This window comes from Danio aesculapii, chromosome 4 (genome assembly GCF_903798145.1).
Source record: "Danio aesculapii chromosome 4, fDanAes4.1, whole genome shotgun sequence".
Taxonomy (NCBI): Eukaryota; Metazoa; Chordata; class Actinopteri; order Cypriniformes; family Danionidae; genus Danio; species Danio aesculapii.
In genome coordinates, this window is record NC_079438.1 from 37,820,845 (window position 1) to 37,837,448 (window position 16,604).

Here is a 16,604-nt window from a genome sequence, read left to right on the forward strand (position 1 = left end):
CACGTTACAGAACGTCACAAAAAAGTCCTGTCAATATATAGACATGAGTTTTAGTTCTAGATGTTGTTACTGATGAAAGGTATCTAAATGCGTGTGAACTCATGACTTCGTGATAAAAGAGTGAGAGCAATAATCTCCTACTCTGTGATTCTGGCAAAATATGTCAATTTTTTTGGGACATTGATTAGGACATATTATCAGACACACAAGTAGAAATCTTACTAGGGTTTAAGACGCATCAGTTGCATGACTATATGGGGTTAATTTAGAGTCTTAAAGATACTCATTTGCATTTTTAATTAGCACTTCTGGTATGAAGACGCTGGATGCTCTGGGGGAGATTTCCCATGCGTCACCAAAACTGACCCCAGAAAGAAGAACGACAAGATAGAGGCAGTGTAATTTTCACCTGACAAAGGCGCCTGTTAATGATGTGATGGAGAATAGGCACATTTGCATAGTGCAATTAAATGCAGTTTCCTTTTAAAACGTTGCCTAACTGCTGGAATTCTCAGCCTTTGCTTTTTATTTTTGACATTTTATTTAATTATATTTTTTGCACCATAAACTAAGGGCTTTCAGCGTTTGTATTCAATCTCACGAAGGGAGTGTGGGTAAATTTGAAATGTGCACGGGCCAGTCGGCTTTTCTCCAGAACGATTTGAATGTTTATGGCATACAGCAAGATTTAGGGCACACGAGCGCAGCTCCAGAATGCCAGAGCGGGCCTGTGCTGGACTTTATTACACTGGACTTGTGAGATCCTGCGATTTTACCTTTTAAATTAGCTGTCAAAATCACAAAGGCCGTCAGATGGCAAACAGCTATGAATTTCCTTTTTAAGCAATGTGCAGTTTATCAGAAAAGAAATTGGGCTGAATACAATGAATATATTTGCTTTCTCCATCTCAGCCTCCCAGTCTCTCTCTCTCTCTCTCTCTCTCTCTCTCTTTCTGCTCAGACTTTATCTTCTTTTTCTTTGCTCCCAAGTTTTTATGTCTCCAAAATGTTTTTTCATTGCATTTATGTGTTTTAGCTTTGCAAATATGCAACAGCTATACAGTATGTGATATGTATAGCTTGTATTATAGAAAACAAGGTCATTAGAATGCATGCTAGTCAATAGTGTTCATTCACAAGCCATTTGACTTCAACGATGTAATGTATTTGTGAGTGTAAAAGAGTAACAGCTTAAGAAATGTAAATATGATATGGTGGGGGTGGGGGATGGCAGGGTAGGGGTTTGAATGGGACTTGCTTTTAATTAGGAAACTGAAAATTGTACTACATTACAGCAAATTTTACTTCCCATTGACACACAGTTTAAGGCAAGGCAAATTTATTTATATAGCACATTTCATACACAATGGTAATTCAAAGTGCTTTACATAAAGAAGAATAAAATAAACAAGAATTAATAACAGATTAAAATGTGTTAAAACGGGTTTTAAAAGAATGAAAAAAAAAGACAATAGTGCAATCTGTGGGACGTAGCACAGTGCTCATTCGGTAAAGGCACAGCTAAACAGACGTGTTTTCAGTCTTGATTTGAATATACCTAATGTTGGAGCACATCTGATCATTTCTGGAAGCTGATTCCAGCAGTGGGAAATAGGGATGCTCATAACCGATTCACCGTTAACTATTAATTGTATCCGTTAAACGATTAAAAAAATTAAATAAATGTTTTTTTTTAATTGGCTGCATAAATGTGCAACACATATTTGTTAACTCGTGGGACCGTAACACAGTAACAAAGTCACACAGCGTGCGCACATGCAGCATGCTCACATTAAGACATAATCTTTAAAGTAATGACTTCTATTAAAAATGTTGACAGAGGTGTGTGATACAAGAATGACAGTGGAGGGTTAATTAAATTAGTATTTTCCATGGAGCGATCGATTTAATGTAGCCTGATATTTTCATTTAATGGAAGAAAAAACAAATGATGGGAATAAAACAGCATTCTTAAAAAGGATTCAGTTTGTCTTTTCGGAGGTCGGTCAATGTCATTTTCGTTCGAAAAAATGTCTACAGTAAAGCTGTATGGATCGTTTATATGCTGTATCATATGAGAAGCACTTCTCACAAAACAGATGCATTTACACACAAATAGTTGTGTATAAATGTTCATTTCTAACCTTTCTTTGAAAATTATTTGATTATAACTGCAAGTCAATGATGCGAAAAAACCTACTGTGACGTGTGCTATTACATAAAACGAATAAACAAATGCAACATATATGAACACATACAGACCCTTACAGTCTCTGATATGTTACCAATTACAGAAAAACTACACACAGGATACATTTAGTCCTTTTTCAGATTCAAAAACAACACGCAACATATAGCCCAGTCAGTGCAAACCTCTCATCTGTATCTTTAAACTTTGCCAGCACATGTAACCTCTGTTAGAAAGTAATTCCATCATTCCGAGTTCATAATAGTCCAAAAGGTGATGATGATAATAGTTAAACATGGCAGTTTGTTGAAAAAAATTATTTGCTCCTTTGTTTTTTCCGGCTTCTCTGTTTTTTTTCGCCCGTCAGTCTCACGTTTGTTCGTTTCTGACAGGATCGGATGTCAGAAGCGATTTAATAATCACACGCACGTTATTATCATCAGCTCAAATATAGAAGCGAGAAAGCAAAACCGCTCGTGTTTTAGACAGGCTTGTAAAAAAACTACTGGGCACAGTGTAGAATCTGCTCTTCTTTTTGGTTTTGCGGCTATTCATCAAGACGACAAGGTTTGTTTGAGCTTGGGTCGACCATGGCTCATTATTATATGTATATATTATTATGGTGTAATGTCTCGGCTGTGCATTTAAAACATGGCGGTTCCTTTGTTTTCATTCTTGTCTTGTTGCACAAGTGAGTGACGTATCTCTGTAAACCAATAACGTTCAGCTGCGCTTCTAGCTCCGCCTTTTGGTACCCTTTTGCCGTGCTAGGTACCCTTTTGCAAAGGGTACTCAAAAAGTGGTACATAAAAGCGTACTGAACCGTACCACTCAGTGAAAACGGGCCATAAGTAAAAAAATCTTTAGGGCAGGACTATTTATTTTATTCTTATTAGTTAGTTTATTCTGTTTTTCTATGCTGTTGTAAGATGCTCTGTTGTTATGTTCTGTTGCTAATATGTTCGCGTGTTAAAGTAAATCAGTATTTAAAAATGCAATATTTAATGTGTCAGACACAAAATAGACACGTCAGTTTTTTTTTTTATTAAATAATCATTTAATATTAGTCTGACCAGTTAACTGTTAATATTCGGTAAACGAGCAGTGGTTGTCGTTTGACAAAATTAACTGAAATGAGCATCCCTATAGTGGGGTCCATAGTAGCTTAAGGCCAATTCTCCTTGCTTTGAATGAACTCTTTGTAATTTCAAATTTACTTGATCCTAATGATCTGAGGCTTTAGTTGTGTTTCTTATACCTCTGCCAATAGTGAAGCCTTAATTTTTAAAAGTGAGAGCACCCTGGCGGAATATGGTTGACCTCAGTGTCTACTCATACTAAGTACGTGATTTAAAACATGTTGATTAAAATAGGAATGGATATTGTGGCATTATTGGTTTTTGGCTAAAAGAGAAAATGGTCAGCATAGTCCGACCCCCCCCAAACCCCAACACCCAACACCCCCCCACCCCCCCCCCCACCCCCCGCGCAAAAGTTATCTGTTGAGCATTATTTGATATGCTATTGACGGCATCAGACTGAAAATATGTGGGCTAGAGAAAGCAATTTATAAATGAGAAGAAACACTGTGAAGACAATCACATTTGTATTTAGGAGGTTGAACATGCAGGATGAATCATTCTCAATCAGAGCAGAAACAGATTGTAAGAGCATATGTTTGGACCGATTTTGAAGGTAGAATGCGGCATTGCTTTGAACTATTTTGCGAGGCTTAGGCTGTGCATTTGATTGAAACTTGCAGGCTACTTTGCTCGGAGGTTTAATTTCTCAGCAACCGCAATTTAGATTCACAACAAGAATAGGCTCAGGCCTTTTTTGATTATGCTTTATTATGGCTAAAATTGCATATTTCCCCATTTTTTTCCTTGATCTTTGTGTATTTAATGAGATGATGATATCATAGTGGTGGTGCAGATTTAGATTACCATCATGTTGCTTCAGCCAAATAATATTTGGAGGGGGTTGGAGGCAATAAGAGAAACAATTAGTTTAATGTAATGGAAAACAGGAGCACGCACTCAGACACAAATAAAAATAATGAGATATCCGAGTATCTGTTTTGCGGTGAATCTGAAATCTCGAAACTAGTTTTAACTAACTAAATATGGCACTTGGTGTGAAAGTGTTAACAGTTGGATATCAGTCCTGAGTGAGAGTTTGAGAATGCTAAACGTAACCTGTAGGTCATGGCAATGATGGAAGTTGTTTTGATGCATTCTGTGGAGCAAAGAAACACAATCATAAGGGTCAGTTTTGTGTAAGTTACCGCGACTCCGTCTATTGCTATATATTTACTTAGTTTGATTGAGCGTTTATATCAGAGAAAGGGGCGTATGATTGGAGTGAGTCACAGCGTTCAAAGGCCAACAGAGGCTGTTGTGTGTGGGCTTGTCTGCATGTTTATCCTTATGTACTGTATTTATGCATGTCTGTCTGTCTGTTTTTCCACTGAAGCCTAATTTCTCATTCTCATGCCTTTATTTATTTATTTTTGTTTTCTTTTGCAGGACCCTCCAAGATCCAGAAGTCATAAGAGGTGAGTGTGACTGAATGTAATATCTGTCAGCAGTCGAGATGCGTTTATTTGCTGAGATCAGTTTTAGCCAAAGACCGCAGCTCTTGAGCATTCAGTCATCTGGTGGCTTCTGTCAAATTCCAAGAAAGTGTCCCGGCTTGAAAATTTGCTTTAGCAAAATAGCCAAGAAAAAAGCGTCTCGTCAGAAGAAAGATTTAAAGCCTGCGAAAGGACAGGCCGGCTTAACTGGACTCATTTTCAGAGCCATTGTAAGACTGCCAGGAGCTTTGGTCCTCTCAGTTGGCAGCGCAGTCAGGCCTGAATTAGTTTCCACTTGAAGGATACAAGTGGACTGTTTGTATCAAGCTGAGCGGACAAATTTAAAAGGAAAGTTAAAGGAAGTGAAAAGTTTGAGCCTATAGTTTGTCCCCCGATTCCTCACCCCAAAGCAAACAGTGCGCGAGCCTGACAAAGAAACATCCAGAGTGACTCTGTGTCACCTCTCACGTAAACATTTCCTGCTTCCACAATGGCTGTTTTTCTTAAACGCTTCAAAACGTCACATAAATTTGACACCGTTTGCAGCAATTGAGATGAGATCGATGATCCAATTGTATTTTGAAGGTATTCGTTAGAAAGATTGTTATAAAGCTATTCAGCAAGCATGTGCTGAAGTACACAAAAAATCCAGGTTGCCTTAAATTTTTAAGCTGAATCAAATGAACCAATAAGTCAATTGAACTTATGTTAAACTGACTTAAAACAGCATGCACAACTTATAGAATGACGTCAGAACATGAATAACCCATTTTATTAAGTTACAATGACCTAAAAACATGCTGTCAGAACAAACATTCTTATATTCTTTTACAGTGTGTGCAGTACATGAGATTTGGAAGTACATCTGTTACATGTGCACATGGCAGAGTGGTTTTTATTTCATTTATGTTGCTGGAATCCTCATGCTGTGCTTTTCCAACTTTGGTTTAAATGTGTCATGAAATATTGTTAAATGGTGTGGCTTACTGAGAGAGTAAACACCTGCAATTTGAACAGCAAAAATTTATCATTTAAAAATGATAATCATACACTTTGATGTTTTTTATTAACTTGAACAAGTGTGAAATGTACCCTCTAGAGCAGGGATGCCCTAACTCAGTCCTGGAGGGCTGCTGTCCTGCATAGTTTAGCTCCAACTTGCCTCAACACACCTGCCTGGAAATTTCTACTATACTTACACTTTCAGAAATAAAGGTACAAGGGCTGTCACTGGGGCAGAACCTTTTCAAAAGGTACATATTTTTACCTGAAGGGTCCATAATGGTACCTCAAAGGTACTTTTTAGTTACATTTGGGTACTAATATGCACCTTTTAGGTACCACTGTGGACTATTTGGGTACAAATATGCAATATCTTTTAAAAAGGTACTGCTCCAGTGACAGCTCCTGTACCTTTATTTCTAAGAGAGAGTAGAAAGAGCTTGATTAGCTATTCAGGTGTGTTTTTAATTAGGGTTGGAACTAAAATTTGTAGAACACCGGCCCTCCAGGAGCGAGTTTGGGCACCCATAACCTAGAAGATATTAACAATGACATGGCAGTATGACAGGGGGCAGCCCAACATGCGCTGGAAACGAATCTGGCTTATCGCCGGCAATGCGAACCAGACTCCTACTCTGTTCATACAGGGACGAGACGGCCCTCAACAGATCGCCTCTGACCCCATACTCCCAGATGGAATTGAAAGGCGCAGCCTTGGCCTGAAAGGGGGTTCGGTTCGGGGATCACATGATTTCATCTCTGTTATTCGCAGACGATGTTGTTCTGTTGGCTTCATGGAACATGGACCTTGGGCATGCACTGGGGCGGTTTGCTGCCAAGTGTGACGCGGCTGGGATGAGAATCAGCACCTCCAAGTCCGAGGCCTTGGTGCTCCACCGGAAAAAGGTGGTTTGCCATGCCTAGGTTGGAGGAAAGTCCTTACCCCAGGTGGAGGAGTTTAAGTATCTCAGGGTTTTGTTCACGAGTGAGGGAAGGATGGAACGTGAGATTGACAGGTGGATTGGTGCAGCGGCAGCAGAAATGCGGTCGATGTACCGGTCCTTTGTGGTGAAGAAGGAGCTGAGCCGAAGGAAAAGCTCTCGATTTACCGGTCAATCTATGTTCCTACTCTCACCTATAGTCATGAGCTTTGGGTCATGACCGAAAGGACAAGATCTCGGATACAAGCGACCGAAATGAGATTCCTTGGAAGGGTGGCAGGGCGCACTCTTATGGATAGGGTGAGGAGCTTGGAGTAGAGCCGCTGCTCATCCACATCGAGAGAAGTCAGCTGAGGTGGCTCGGGCATATGCATCTGAAATGGTATGGGGTGTTGAAATCATTAGGGGTATAACGGATGATGGCTGATCTGTGATTCATATGGATCACAACCAACGATTCGCAACAGTGACCCCAGTGATTCACAATCCAAGTGACCCCATGGATTGATGCATTTTTTTCAAAACTTGTAGATTAATTCAAAATTTGTAACAATCACAGAGAGATCGCCTCTTGCGTCATTGAAATTACATGTATGAAAGCATTAAGGCTGTCCTGTAAAATATAATAATGACGGAAGAAGTTGTGGTGGGTTATTCGGGATGTGGTGGGTTTCTTAGGTTATTAAAGGTTTCTGTCACTACGTGTTAAGCCTGCACTGATGCATTCAGTGTAAGCTGCACGATTAATCATTAAAAGATCAGAATCTCAACACCCACGCAACATAAGTTATAAATGATGCTGAATTGCATATGTTTATTAATCCTTAGAAACGGTGTTCAAATCTGTGTTTAAAAAACAAAAATCAAGAGAGGTTTAGTCTTTAGTCTGTTGAGTTAGTTATGGGTTACAGTTTATAATTTAGATAAAAGCACTGATGTTTTTGGTAAAGGTTAAAATCACCATCATATGGATTTATCAATGCTCAAAAATGAAATTTGTAGGCAGCAATTACATTATTTAACCAAAAGGTGGCGACAATTAGCCATGAATATTAGCCACTGAATAATTCTTCAAAAATGACACATCCAGCAATGAAACGAAGTTTTATGAGCGAATAACTGAATCATTTATTGAAATTGAGACAAAAAATAAAAAACATGGGTTGTACAAATTATAATGTTCGATTTCTACATTCAGCATCATCAGCTACAGTAGTAGTAGTAACAGTGAGTTTTTCACGGTTCTGAATATTTTACAATTTATTTTTATTCAGCTGATTATTTCTTAATTTTATTCGTAATAAAATCCCAGGTTCTAAGTTCTGTTTATTGAAACCAAAGGTTTCTTGCAGTACTGTTACTGTAATAAACGGAAAGCAAATTACATTTGTCTTCTCTTTTTGGCTGGTCCGAAAAATGGTCCGATCCATGACTAAAACACCATAGCGAGATCCGAACCGTGAGATTTGTGATCCATTACACCACTAGAACATATATACTTTTTAAAAGAATTTTGTATATAATGTGAACCTAGCTTGAATGTTTTGTGCACCTCTAACATTAGCCGTGTTGTCATTATCATGGGAGTAACCAGCACTTTTGCAGCCATTAACAAATCCTCCCCATGATCTCATGTCAGTGCACCTTCGGATGTCAGCGGATGTACTGCTGTAGGTCATGCAGGCACTTTCTGCATCCTCTTTCATGAGTATTTTGCATTCAGAGATCCTATTTTTGTTGTATGCTGTCTGTTCTTGGCCATCCACAAGATGGGTAAGACATGGTATTTGGGATGCAGCCTTGTACATTTTGTACAGAAATGCAGCAATGCATTGTGGGTCTGGGGCCACGCAGACAAAAGCCCATCTGAAGCACAGTCTGGCCATTTGATTAGTTGCCCGTCGTTCTGCCCCAGTAGCCACACTCGAACACCCAGGGCTCTTCCGCAGCCGGTGCGACAGGTGGACGGCAGAACGGGCAGCTGAGATTGCTACCGATGCACCCACAATGCATCGGAACAAAAGGAGAAGCTAGTGGTTCCATGAAATTCCAGCTGCATTGCCATATTCAGTGCTTCAGAGACAAGTGAAATGTTTATTTCTGTACCACGGTTAGTTGAGTTGTAAGGAAGAATTGATCGTTGAGCAACGGACACAGTTGTGTAGAATTGTTTTGAGAAGGAGTTAAACGTTCAGCCAGATAGTATGGCCAGCATATTTGGAGATAGCTCCTGCCCTTCTCTCTCTTTATGCATTACACGCACACAAACACACACACCCCCACCCCTGCTGGGTTTCCAGGAGCAGATCATTACCTCTGCCTCCTCCCGTTTCCTCTCCACAGGGGACTAATGCAGCAGAGTGGCTGTTACATTCCCAGGACATGAACATTCAGATTGGACATCTGCTCCGTTCTCCCAGTCTATCAGATTGAGACTACACTACACTGATAGAGGCCGAGCGAAATACATCACACACACCTTATCCGGACGCATTACTAGAGCGCTTTCCTTCAGGGCTTACTTGATTGTTATTTCTGTGTTGTTTGTGTTGAAAAGGTGCTGTGCCATGTTTGAAAGAGGCCAATTTTGAGTTGTGGAAGTACAGTTTTAGATTTTGAGAAGAAAAGAAGTTGTGGCCGCTATGCTAGGCTGTTGCAAGGGTATCGGTGGTTAGGCAGTTTGCTAGAAACGAAAGTGTGTTAAGTGTGAAAAGTATAAGTAGGCATGCAATTGTTGGAATCCTTATGAAATGTTTAAGAAATGCAGCACCTGTCTCAATGAAGTAGCTACGGAGTAGTGTTTTTAGCGGTTGGATGAAAAGTTGAATCCTAATAACAAGTGATAATATTACTAACACTGACATGACCTGGCAGCTAGCTCTGCAACTCTCACAGCTGAAGATAAGCAGGGTTGCGCCCGGTCAGTACCTGGATGGGAAAGCTACAGTAGGCTGCTGCCAGAAGTGGTGTTAGTAAGGCCAGCAGTGGGCACTCAACCTGCGGTCTGTGTGGGTCCTAACGCCCCAGTATAGTGAAGGGGGCTCTATACTGTCAATGAGCAGCATCATCTTTCGGATGAGAGGAAAAAGTGAGGTCCTTAATATATGTGGTCATTAAAAATCCCAGGATGTCCTTCGAAAAAGAGTAGGGGTTTAACCCCAGTATCCTGGCCAAATTTGGGTTCATGGACTCCTAATCACCCCCATATCATTAATGGCTTCATTGCTCTGTTTCATTGCTCTGTGGTGTGCGGTCTGGCGCAATATGGCTGCCGACGAGGAGATTCCCCCAAATGTGTAAGAGCTTTGAGTGTCCAGAAAAGTGCTCTATAAATGTGGGTAATTATTATTATTGTTATTATTATTATTATTATTATGTGACAAAACAGTTTAGGTCCATAAACATTGGGCTGGTTTGATTTCTTGCAGGCTTAATTCAGTAAGGTTGAGCTGAAAATGCTCATTAGATAAACCATTTATTGTAGCTCTTCATTAACTGGAGGATTAGACGTGCATTGTGTGCGTGTGTGTGTGTGAAATGAGAGATGCTCTGAGAATAGGCAGGACAACAATCTTAGATGACAAATTTGTATTGAATGCTGCAAACAGAGCTTCAGAGTCCCCATAAGCCTGGCGTTAGGGTCAGGTGACTGAACTTAGTTCCCCTCAGAGGAGGACATTTTATTATTTTTTTTTTTTTGCATTTACTATTTAAAGCAGTACATTACACCATACACCATGACATTAAAAGAAAAAGAAAAACATAAACGTAAAATACATATTGTTCCAGACTTTCTAAGTTGACAGTGAGAAAAGAGAGTGTACCATATTTGTTCAGTCCATATGTTATCATTTAACATGAGAGGGTTGACAACATCTAAAAGAAGGAATATACGAAAGAGGTGCATCTTAATAAAACACCAAACAAGCAAAAAAAAAAAAAAAAAAAACACAGGTCATATCAACTTGAATCATAGAACCCTCCCGATATATCAAAGTTAACAGCGAGGGAATACATTGTGCAATATTATTATGACATGAAGGGCTTGGTAACATTTAAAGAGTACAAAATAGAAATAATGTTGAATAAAAATAAATAAAATAAAATACATTTATTCCAAAGGTCAGGGAGTTCTTCAAAGTATTCAATAAAGGGGCATTACATGTCTAGGAGCTTGCGTTTGGAGAATCGAATTATGTACTGCATTTAATCTTTTCCTAATGAATGTAAGACAGCGGGACATTTTTACGCTTGGTGTTGCATTTGCCACTTTCAGACATGATTTGATAGTCATTTTCGAGTTTTTGTTTATATTTGCTGTGAAATGTAAGTGTTTGAAACGTAAAATAGCAGGTTGTCATGAGTAGGGTCATTTTGTCTTTTAAGTTGAGAGCAGCCACAAGTGTTTGCTGTGGATGTAAATGTGTTGACTTAAAACAAAAACATGAAAGTGCATTTGCAGCACATGTACTGTAGCTTCTGTATTGCTATTCCAAATGAAACCGAATATGTAGGTGGAGATAACGTTGCATATGAGAGAGAGAGAGAAAGGGAGAGAGAAGGGGAGAGAATGTGTGCGTACGCTTGTTTATGTGCTTTACAACGACACAAAATCATATAGTGACATGGTTATGAACTAGGTTTACGGGGTAGGGTGGTTTACATGGACATGCTCTGTGTCCTTATAACTAAAAGCATTTTCAATTACAATTAATCGGGTGTTTGATATTGAGTTCGTTTACATGGACACCAATAATCCGATTGTAATAGGATTAAGACAATACTCTGATTAAGAGTCTACCTTGTAAACAGCAGTTTTGATTAATTTAATCAGACTAAAGTCTAATGGAACTAAACAGAAATGGAATTAAGACATGTGGAGTATGCCGATTTTAGTGGCATTATTGAAGTATTGAAGTACTGATTATTGCAGTACAGACATGTAAACACCACAATCAAACTATTACTGTCGTGTAGGATTTTTATTTTTATTTTATTTTTTATTCATGACAGTTTATGGCAAAAAAGATAAAAACAAAATTATGTTTTAAAAAGTATAGATAGTATCAACTTAAGCACATACAATGAGAAAAAACTGGGGCTGGGGTGGAATTGCAGCAGGATCTATACGCTGAAAGTGCTTCGAGAGCTTTAGATTTGTCCAGTGTACACGGTGCACAATTTTGCACTGCAGAAGTCCATGTCTTGCACAGACAGAGGACTTGTGAATTCTGTATAAGACTGATTTCCAATCCTCCCAGATCGTCTTCCCACACAGATTTTATTTGGGAATGGGATGTATCAGTTGGTGCCATAATTTATAGTAGAGTGATAATATAATCCCTTTCCAAATTGTGGGTCTCTTCAGTAAATGATCAAATGAAGAGCTAGGAGGCGATGCCGGAAAATAAGGGGGAACATTATACGCACAAAATGGCGAATTTGGAGATAACGGAAAAGGTTGTTATTTGGAATATGAAACTTTTCTCACATACCTGCTGAAATGAAGAGAACATTCCTTCATGGTATAAGTTTTTTATTTCCTTAATACCTAGAGTATGCCAAGACGCAAATGATGTTTCAATCATTGTTGTATTAAAAACCGGATTAGAATGAATGCGGGATTTTGGAGATATGGTTTGCCAACAAAAATGACGTCTAATTTGTTTCCAAATTTTAAGTGTGGATCTTACCAGCAATTTTTTTTTTGTAAATTTGTCCTAAGGGAAGGAAAGAGGAGCATAAACTAAGGCTGCTAGGGAAGAGGGCAAGCATGAGGTAGACTCGATGGCTATCCATGATAAAGCATCAGCCCCAGGATCTTCGTAAAGCCAGTGAAGCATAGGACGAATATTTGAAGCCCAGTAGTAACATCTAAAACTAGGTAAAGACATTTCACCCATAGACTAAGGATGTTGCAAAAGATTTTTACGCAATCTAGCAGGTTTACCATTTCATATAAATGAAGTTAGAGCACTGTCCAACCTACAAAAAAGGAATTAGGGATAAACACTGGGATACATTGAAATAAATAGATGAACTTACTGTAGGTAGAACATTGATTTTAATAGAGTTTATTGGACCTGCGACTGATAATGGAAGAGAGGCGCAACGCTTTGGATCTTGTTCAACTCGCTCCAGTAGGGAGATAAAGTTTTTTTTAGCAAAAAGCTTAAAATAAGCATTCGATAAACGCATGCCGAGGTATATGAGTGAATTTGATATCTTGAATGGGAAAGATGTAAAGGAAAACTCACAGGCAGCATTGTTGATGGGAAATATTTCACTTTTCTGCAAATTCAGTTCATAGCCAGATAGCCTGCCCAAACATATCACACTTTTTAAGAATATGAGGTAAGGATTTAGATGGATCAGAAACGTATAGCAGCAATCGTCTGCATATAGAGATACTTTATGCTCTCGCCCTCCTCTTATTATACCTGCTATATTTGTGTTTTGACGCACAGCAGTGGCCAAGGCTCTATTGCACTGCAAATAAAGAGGCGAGAGAGGGCAGCCATGCCTTGTGGCCTCGATGAATCTAAAAATATGCAGAAGAAATGTTATAGGGCTTTGTACAATAACCTGACCCAAGATATAAAATTTGCTCCAAAGCCAAAACTCTTTAGAGCATAAATGAAATAATCCCACTTCACTCTATCAAAAGCCTTCTCTGCATCAAGTGAAATCAAGACGTCAGGTACAGATGAAGACGTAGGGTGATAAATGACATGAAATAATCATTTTTAACAAAGCCAGTTTGGTCCGAGGAAATTATTTTGGGAAGAAGAGTTTCTTATCGTAGAGCAAGAATTTTGGCTAAAATTTTGACATCAGCATTTAAAAGTGATAATGGTCGATATGAACTGCACAACTGAGGATCTTTGTTCAAAATGAAATGTCCTTTGTTCAAAATGAAAGAAGTTAAAGCTTCTCGCAAAGTCTGAGGAAGACAAGTTAGATAAAATGATTGGTTGTACATATTTAGTAAGAGGAGCTAGTTGTCCAGAAAATGATTTTTTTTGTCCTAAAAATTCAGCTGGCAGGCCATCTGGCCCAGAACTTAGACCACTTTTTGTTTTTTTTTACCTCATCTAAAGAGATATGGCTGTCCAGAAATCTCATATCTTCAGAACTAATGCGAGGGACTGAAAGATCTTGAAAAAAAAATGATGAAAGTCCACCCGATTAGAGGTTTGTTCAGAAGAATACAATGACCGATAAAATTCCAAAATTGCGTCATTGATTTCACAGTGATCTGACAGTAGGGTATCATTTGCTTTAATAGTAGAGATTATATAGGAGGCAGAGGACTGTCGAAGCTGGTGAGCTAAAAGCCTATGTGCCTTCTCTCCATTTTCATAATAAGCATGCCTTGATTTTATTAGCATCTCCTCTGTTGTAAGAGTAGAAAGTGTGTCAAAATCAGCTTTGAGAGGAGATATTCTTGAAGTATGTTGGAAAAGGGCTATATACAAATTAATTTTCTAACTGGGAGATTTGATCCGTCAGATCTGCAATAGATTTTTTTTTATATTTGTTCCTTTCAAATGACACATAAGATATAATTTGACCTGTAACGTAGCCTTTATATGTTTCTCAAAGAGTGCTAAGTGTAATGTCTGGGGAAGCATTAACATGGACAAAAAAAGTGTATTTGGGAGGAAATAATGCGGACAAAATCTTCAGTGGTTAACAGACGAACATTTAGCCTCCAAAGTGGACGCTGAACATTTGTACACTCAAATTTAAGTCCTAAAGTGAGAGGGGAATGATCCGAGATGACTATTGCATTGTAAGTGCAATGCTGAACACGTGGTAAAAGTTTGTTGTCAGTTAAAAAGTAATCAATCCGAGAAGAAAAACTCTGATTGAGCATAAGAGAAGAAGGAATAACCACGTGTAAGTGGATTGAAGAATCGCCAGACATCTGTAACGGCATATTCATTAAGAAAAGAATTTCAAATTTTTGATGACTTTGAGAGAGCTGTCCCCTTAAAGACGCTCTGTCAAGTTGAGGATTCAAATCTCCCCCAATAATCAGATATCTTGAATGTAATTTGGTAAAACAATGATCATCATCAAAGTTTGGTTGCTCTACTGGTAAACAAGGAATGGAAAGATTGCGAGACCCATTTTCTACGTAACTTGGTGTGATCAGAAACATTGAGATGTGTTTCCTGTAAGAAGACTATTTGAGCTTGTAAATTATCCGAACGATTGATCACTTTGTTAAGCTTAGTGCGACGACCAAGTCCTTTCAGATTCCAGCTTACAAAATGTATGATTTGACTTATTGATATAATTTTAGAAAAATGACTGAAGTTATATAGAGGTATTTGAAAACTTAGCAGACAGAATGGATTGTGTAAAATACAAGTAGCCACAAAAAGAAAAAAAACAGAATAAAATCAAACTGATTGATACACAAATTGATATCCCCCACCCACTTCAACACCTCCCCTAACCAGGTGTATGCAAAACCCCATAAGACAAAAACACGGAAGATGAACTTGTCGTCTAGGATGCGCCAGTGAAAAGAAACTCAGACAAGCGTGTCATCGGGTGGGGAAAAAAAAATGAGCACGCAGACCACAATGTGCAGTATGTGTCCAGATAGCGCTTAAAATGATGGCAACATCAAAAGATTTTAAAATGTAGCTGTTAGGCTAATAAACCGTCAGATACAGAGTTGTCAGACTGATTTTCAGAGAATGAAATAATAATAGAACCACAATGGGACTGGTCCAAGTAAAATGCAATCAATCAATGCAAAGAACCTTGCGAGAAAATCCGGAATGGGCAATGACCTGAAAAGGTAGCAGACGAATGACTTTCAGTTATTCAGGCATAACACTGGTCTTGCGTCAGACTTAAGGGTGTTTTTCACATATTCCATCGCTTTGTGGGGATCCATTAATAGCTGCTCTGTATTCCCCGGCAAGGTAATTGGAAACCTGGCGAGATGACGAAAGCCGTATCGAGCCCCTTCAACGTTTCGTTCGAATTTGCGCAGTTCTCCGAAAGCCACTCTTTTCTTGGCCTCGTTAGCCGTGTCATCAGCGAAGAGAAAGACGGCTTTCCCTTGTGTGTCAGCCTTCCTTCTTGACGCGCCGTTCGGAGAATCTGTTGACGAATATGGAAAAAGTAGACTCTAATGTTGAAGGGCTTGGGTGGTTGACCGGGTTTGGGCTTTGGCTGAAGTGACCTATGAGCTCGATCAAGCAGCGGCTTCTCCTCCATGTACAACAGGTCGCAGAGAAAGTTTGAGACGAACTCCGTTGGACGGTTGCCTTCTTCTCCCTCGCTAATTCCGATGAGTGTGATGTTATTCCTCCTCGATCTGCTTTCAAGATCTTCACACTTTAAAGACAGAGCCGTAACCTCAGTCTGGAGTTTAGGCACGGTAGTTTGAAGGTACGTTAGAGAGTTTCTCGTTGCTGTCGGCGAATCCTCGACAGCTCTCAGCCGCTCCTCCTGCGAGCTAAGCGATTGTTGAATTGTGGCAACAGCTGAAGTCAACTCTCAGACCGCTGATCGCACTTTCAATTTGAATACAAATGTCATTTTTCATAGACTGCAGCGTTTAAGCATTTCAGCTGAAAGGGATTCTCCCTCGTGAGTCAGCCGAGCTAACGTTGGCTGTATTAGCCCGCGTCTCTTTGCCACCTTGTTTGTAGCCCGGAGCAGCCATTCTACACACGATGTCCACAAATTTAGTGTCCACTTAAATGAAACGCCACCTGTGAGGAGCTCACTATAAACGCGTCTGCATTGTGTTCCCGCGCCACACAGCACTTTTGACAGTATTCTCTGAACCTATTGAGTCAGTGAAGGACCACAGACACCTGCATCGCAAGGTTTTTTTTTCCCATATGGTGTGCGGTATGAAATTCCA

At 39.3% G+C, this 16,604-nt stretch overlaps 1 protein-coding gene across 1 annotated transcript in view; it reads left to right on the forward strand.

The window, feature by feature from the left end:
• The window catches only part of pawr (PRKC, apoptosis, WT1, regulator), a 127,646-nt gene that overhangs the window by 105,857 nt on the left and 5,185 nt on the right, over window positions 1-16,604 (forward strand). Inside the window, 1 exon segment of the mRNA XM_056455584.1 lies at window positions 4,717-4,745. Within this exon segment, the coding sequence (XP_056311559.1) occupies window positions 4,717-4,745 (29 nt within the window).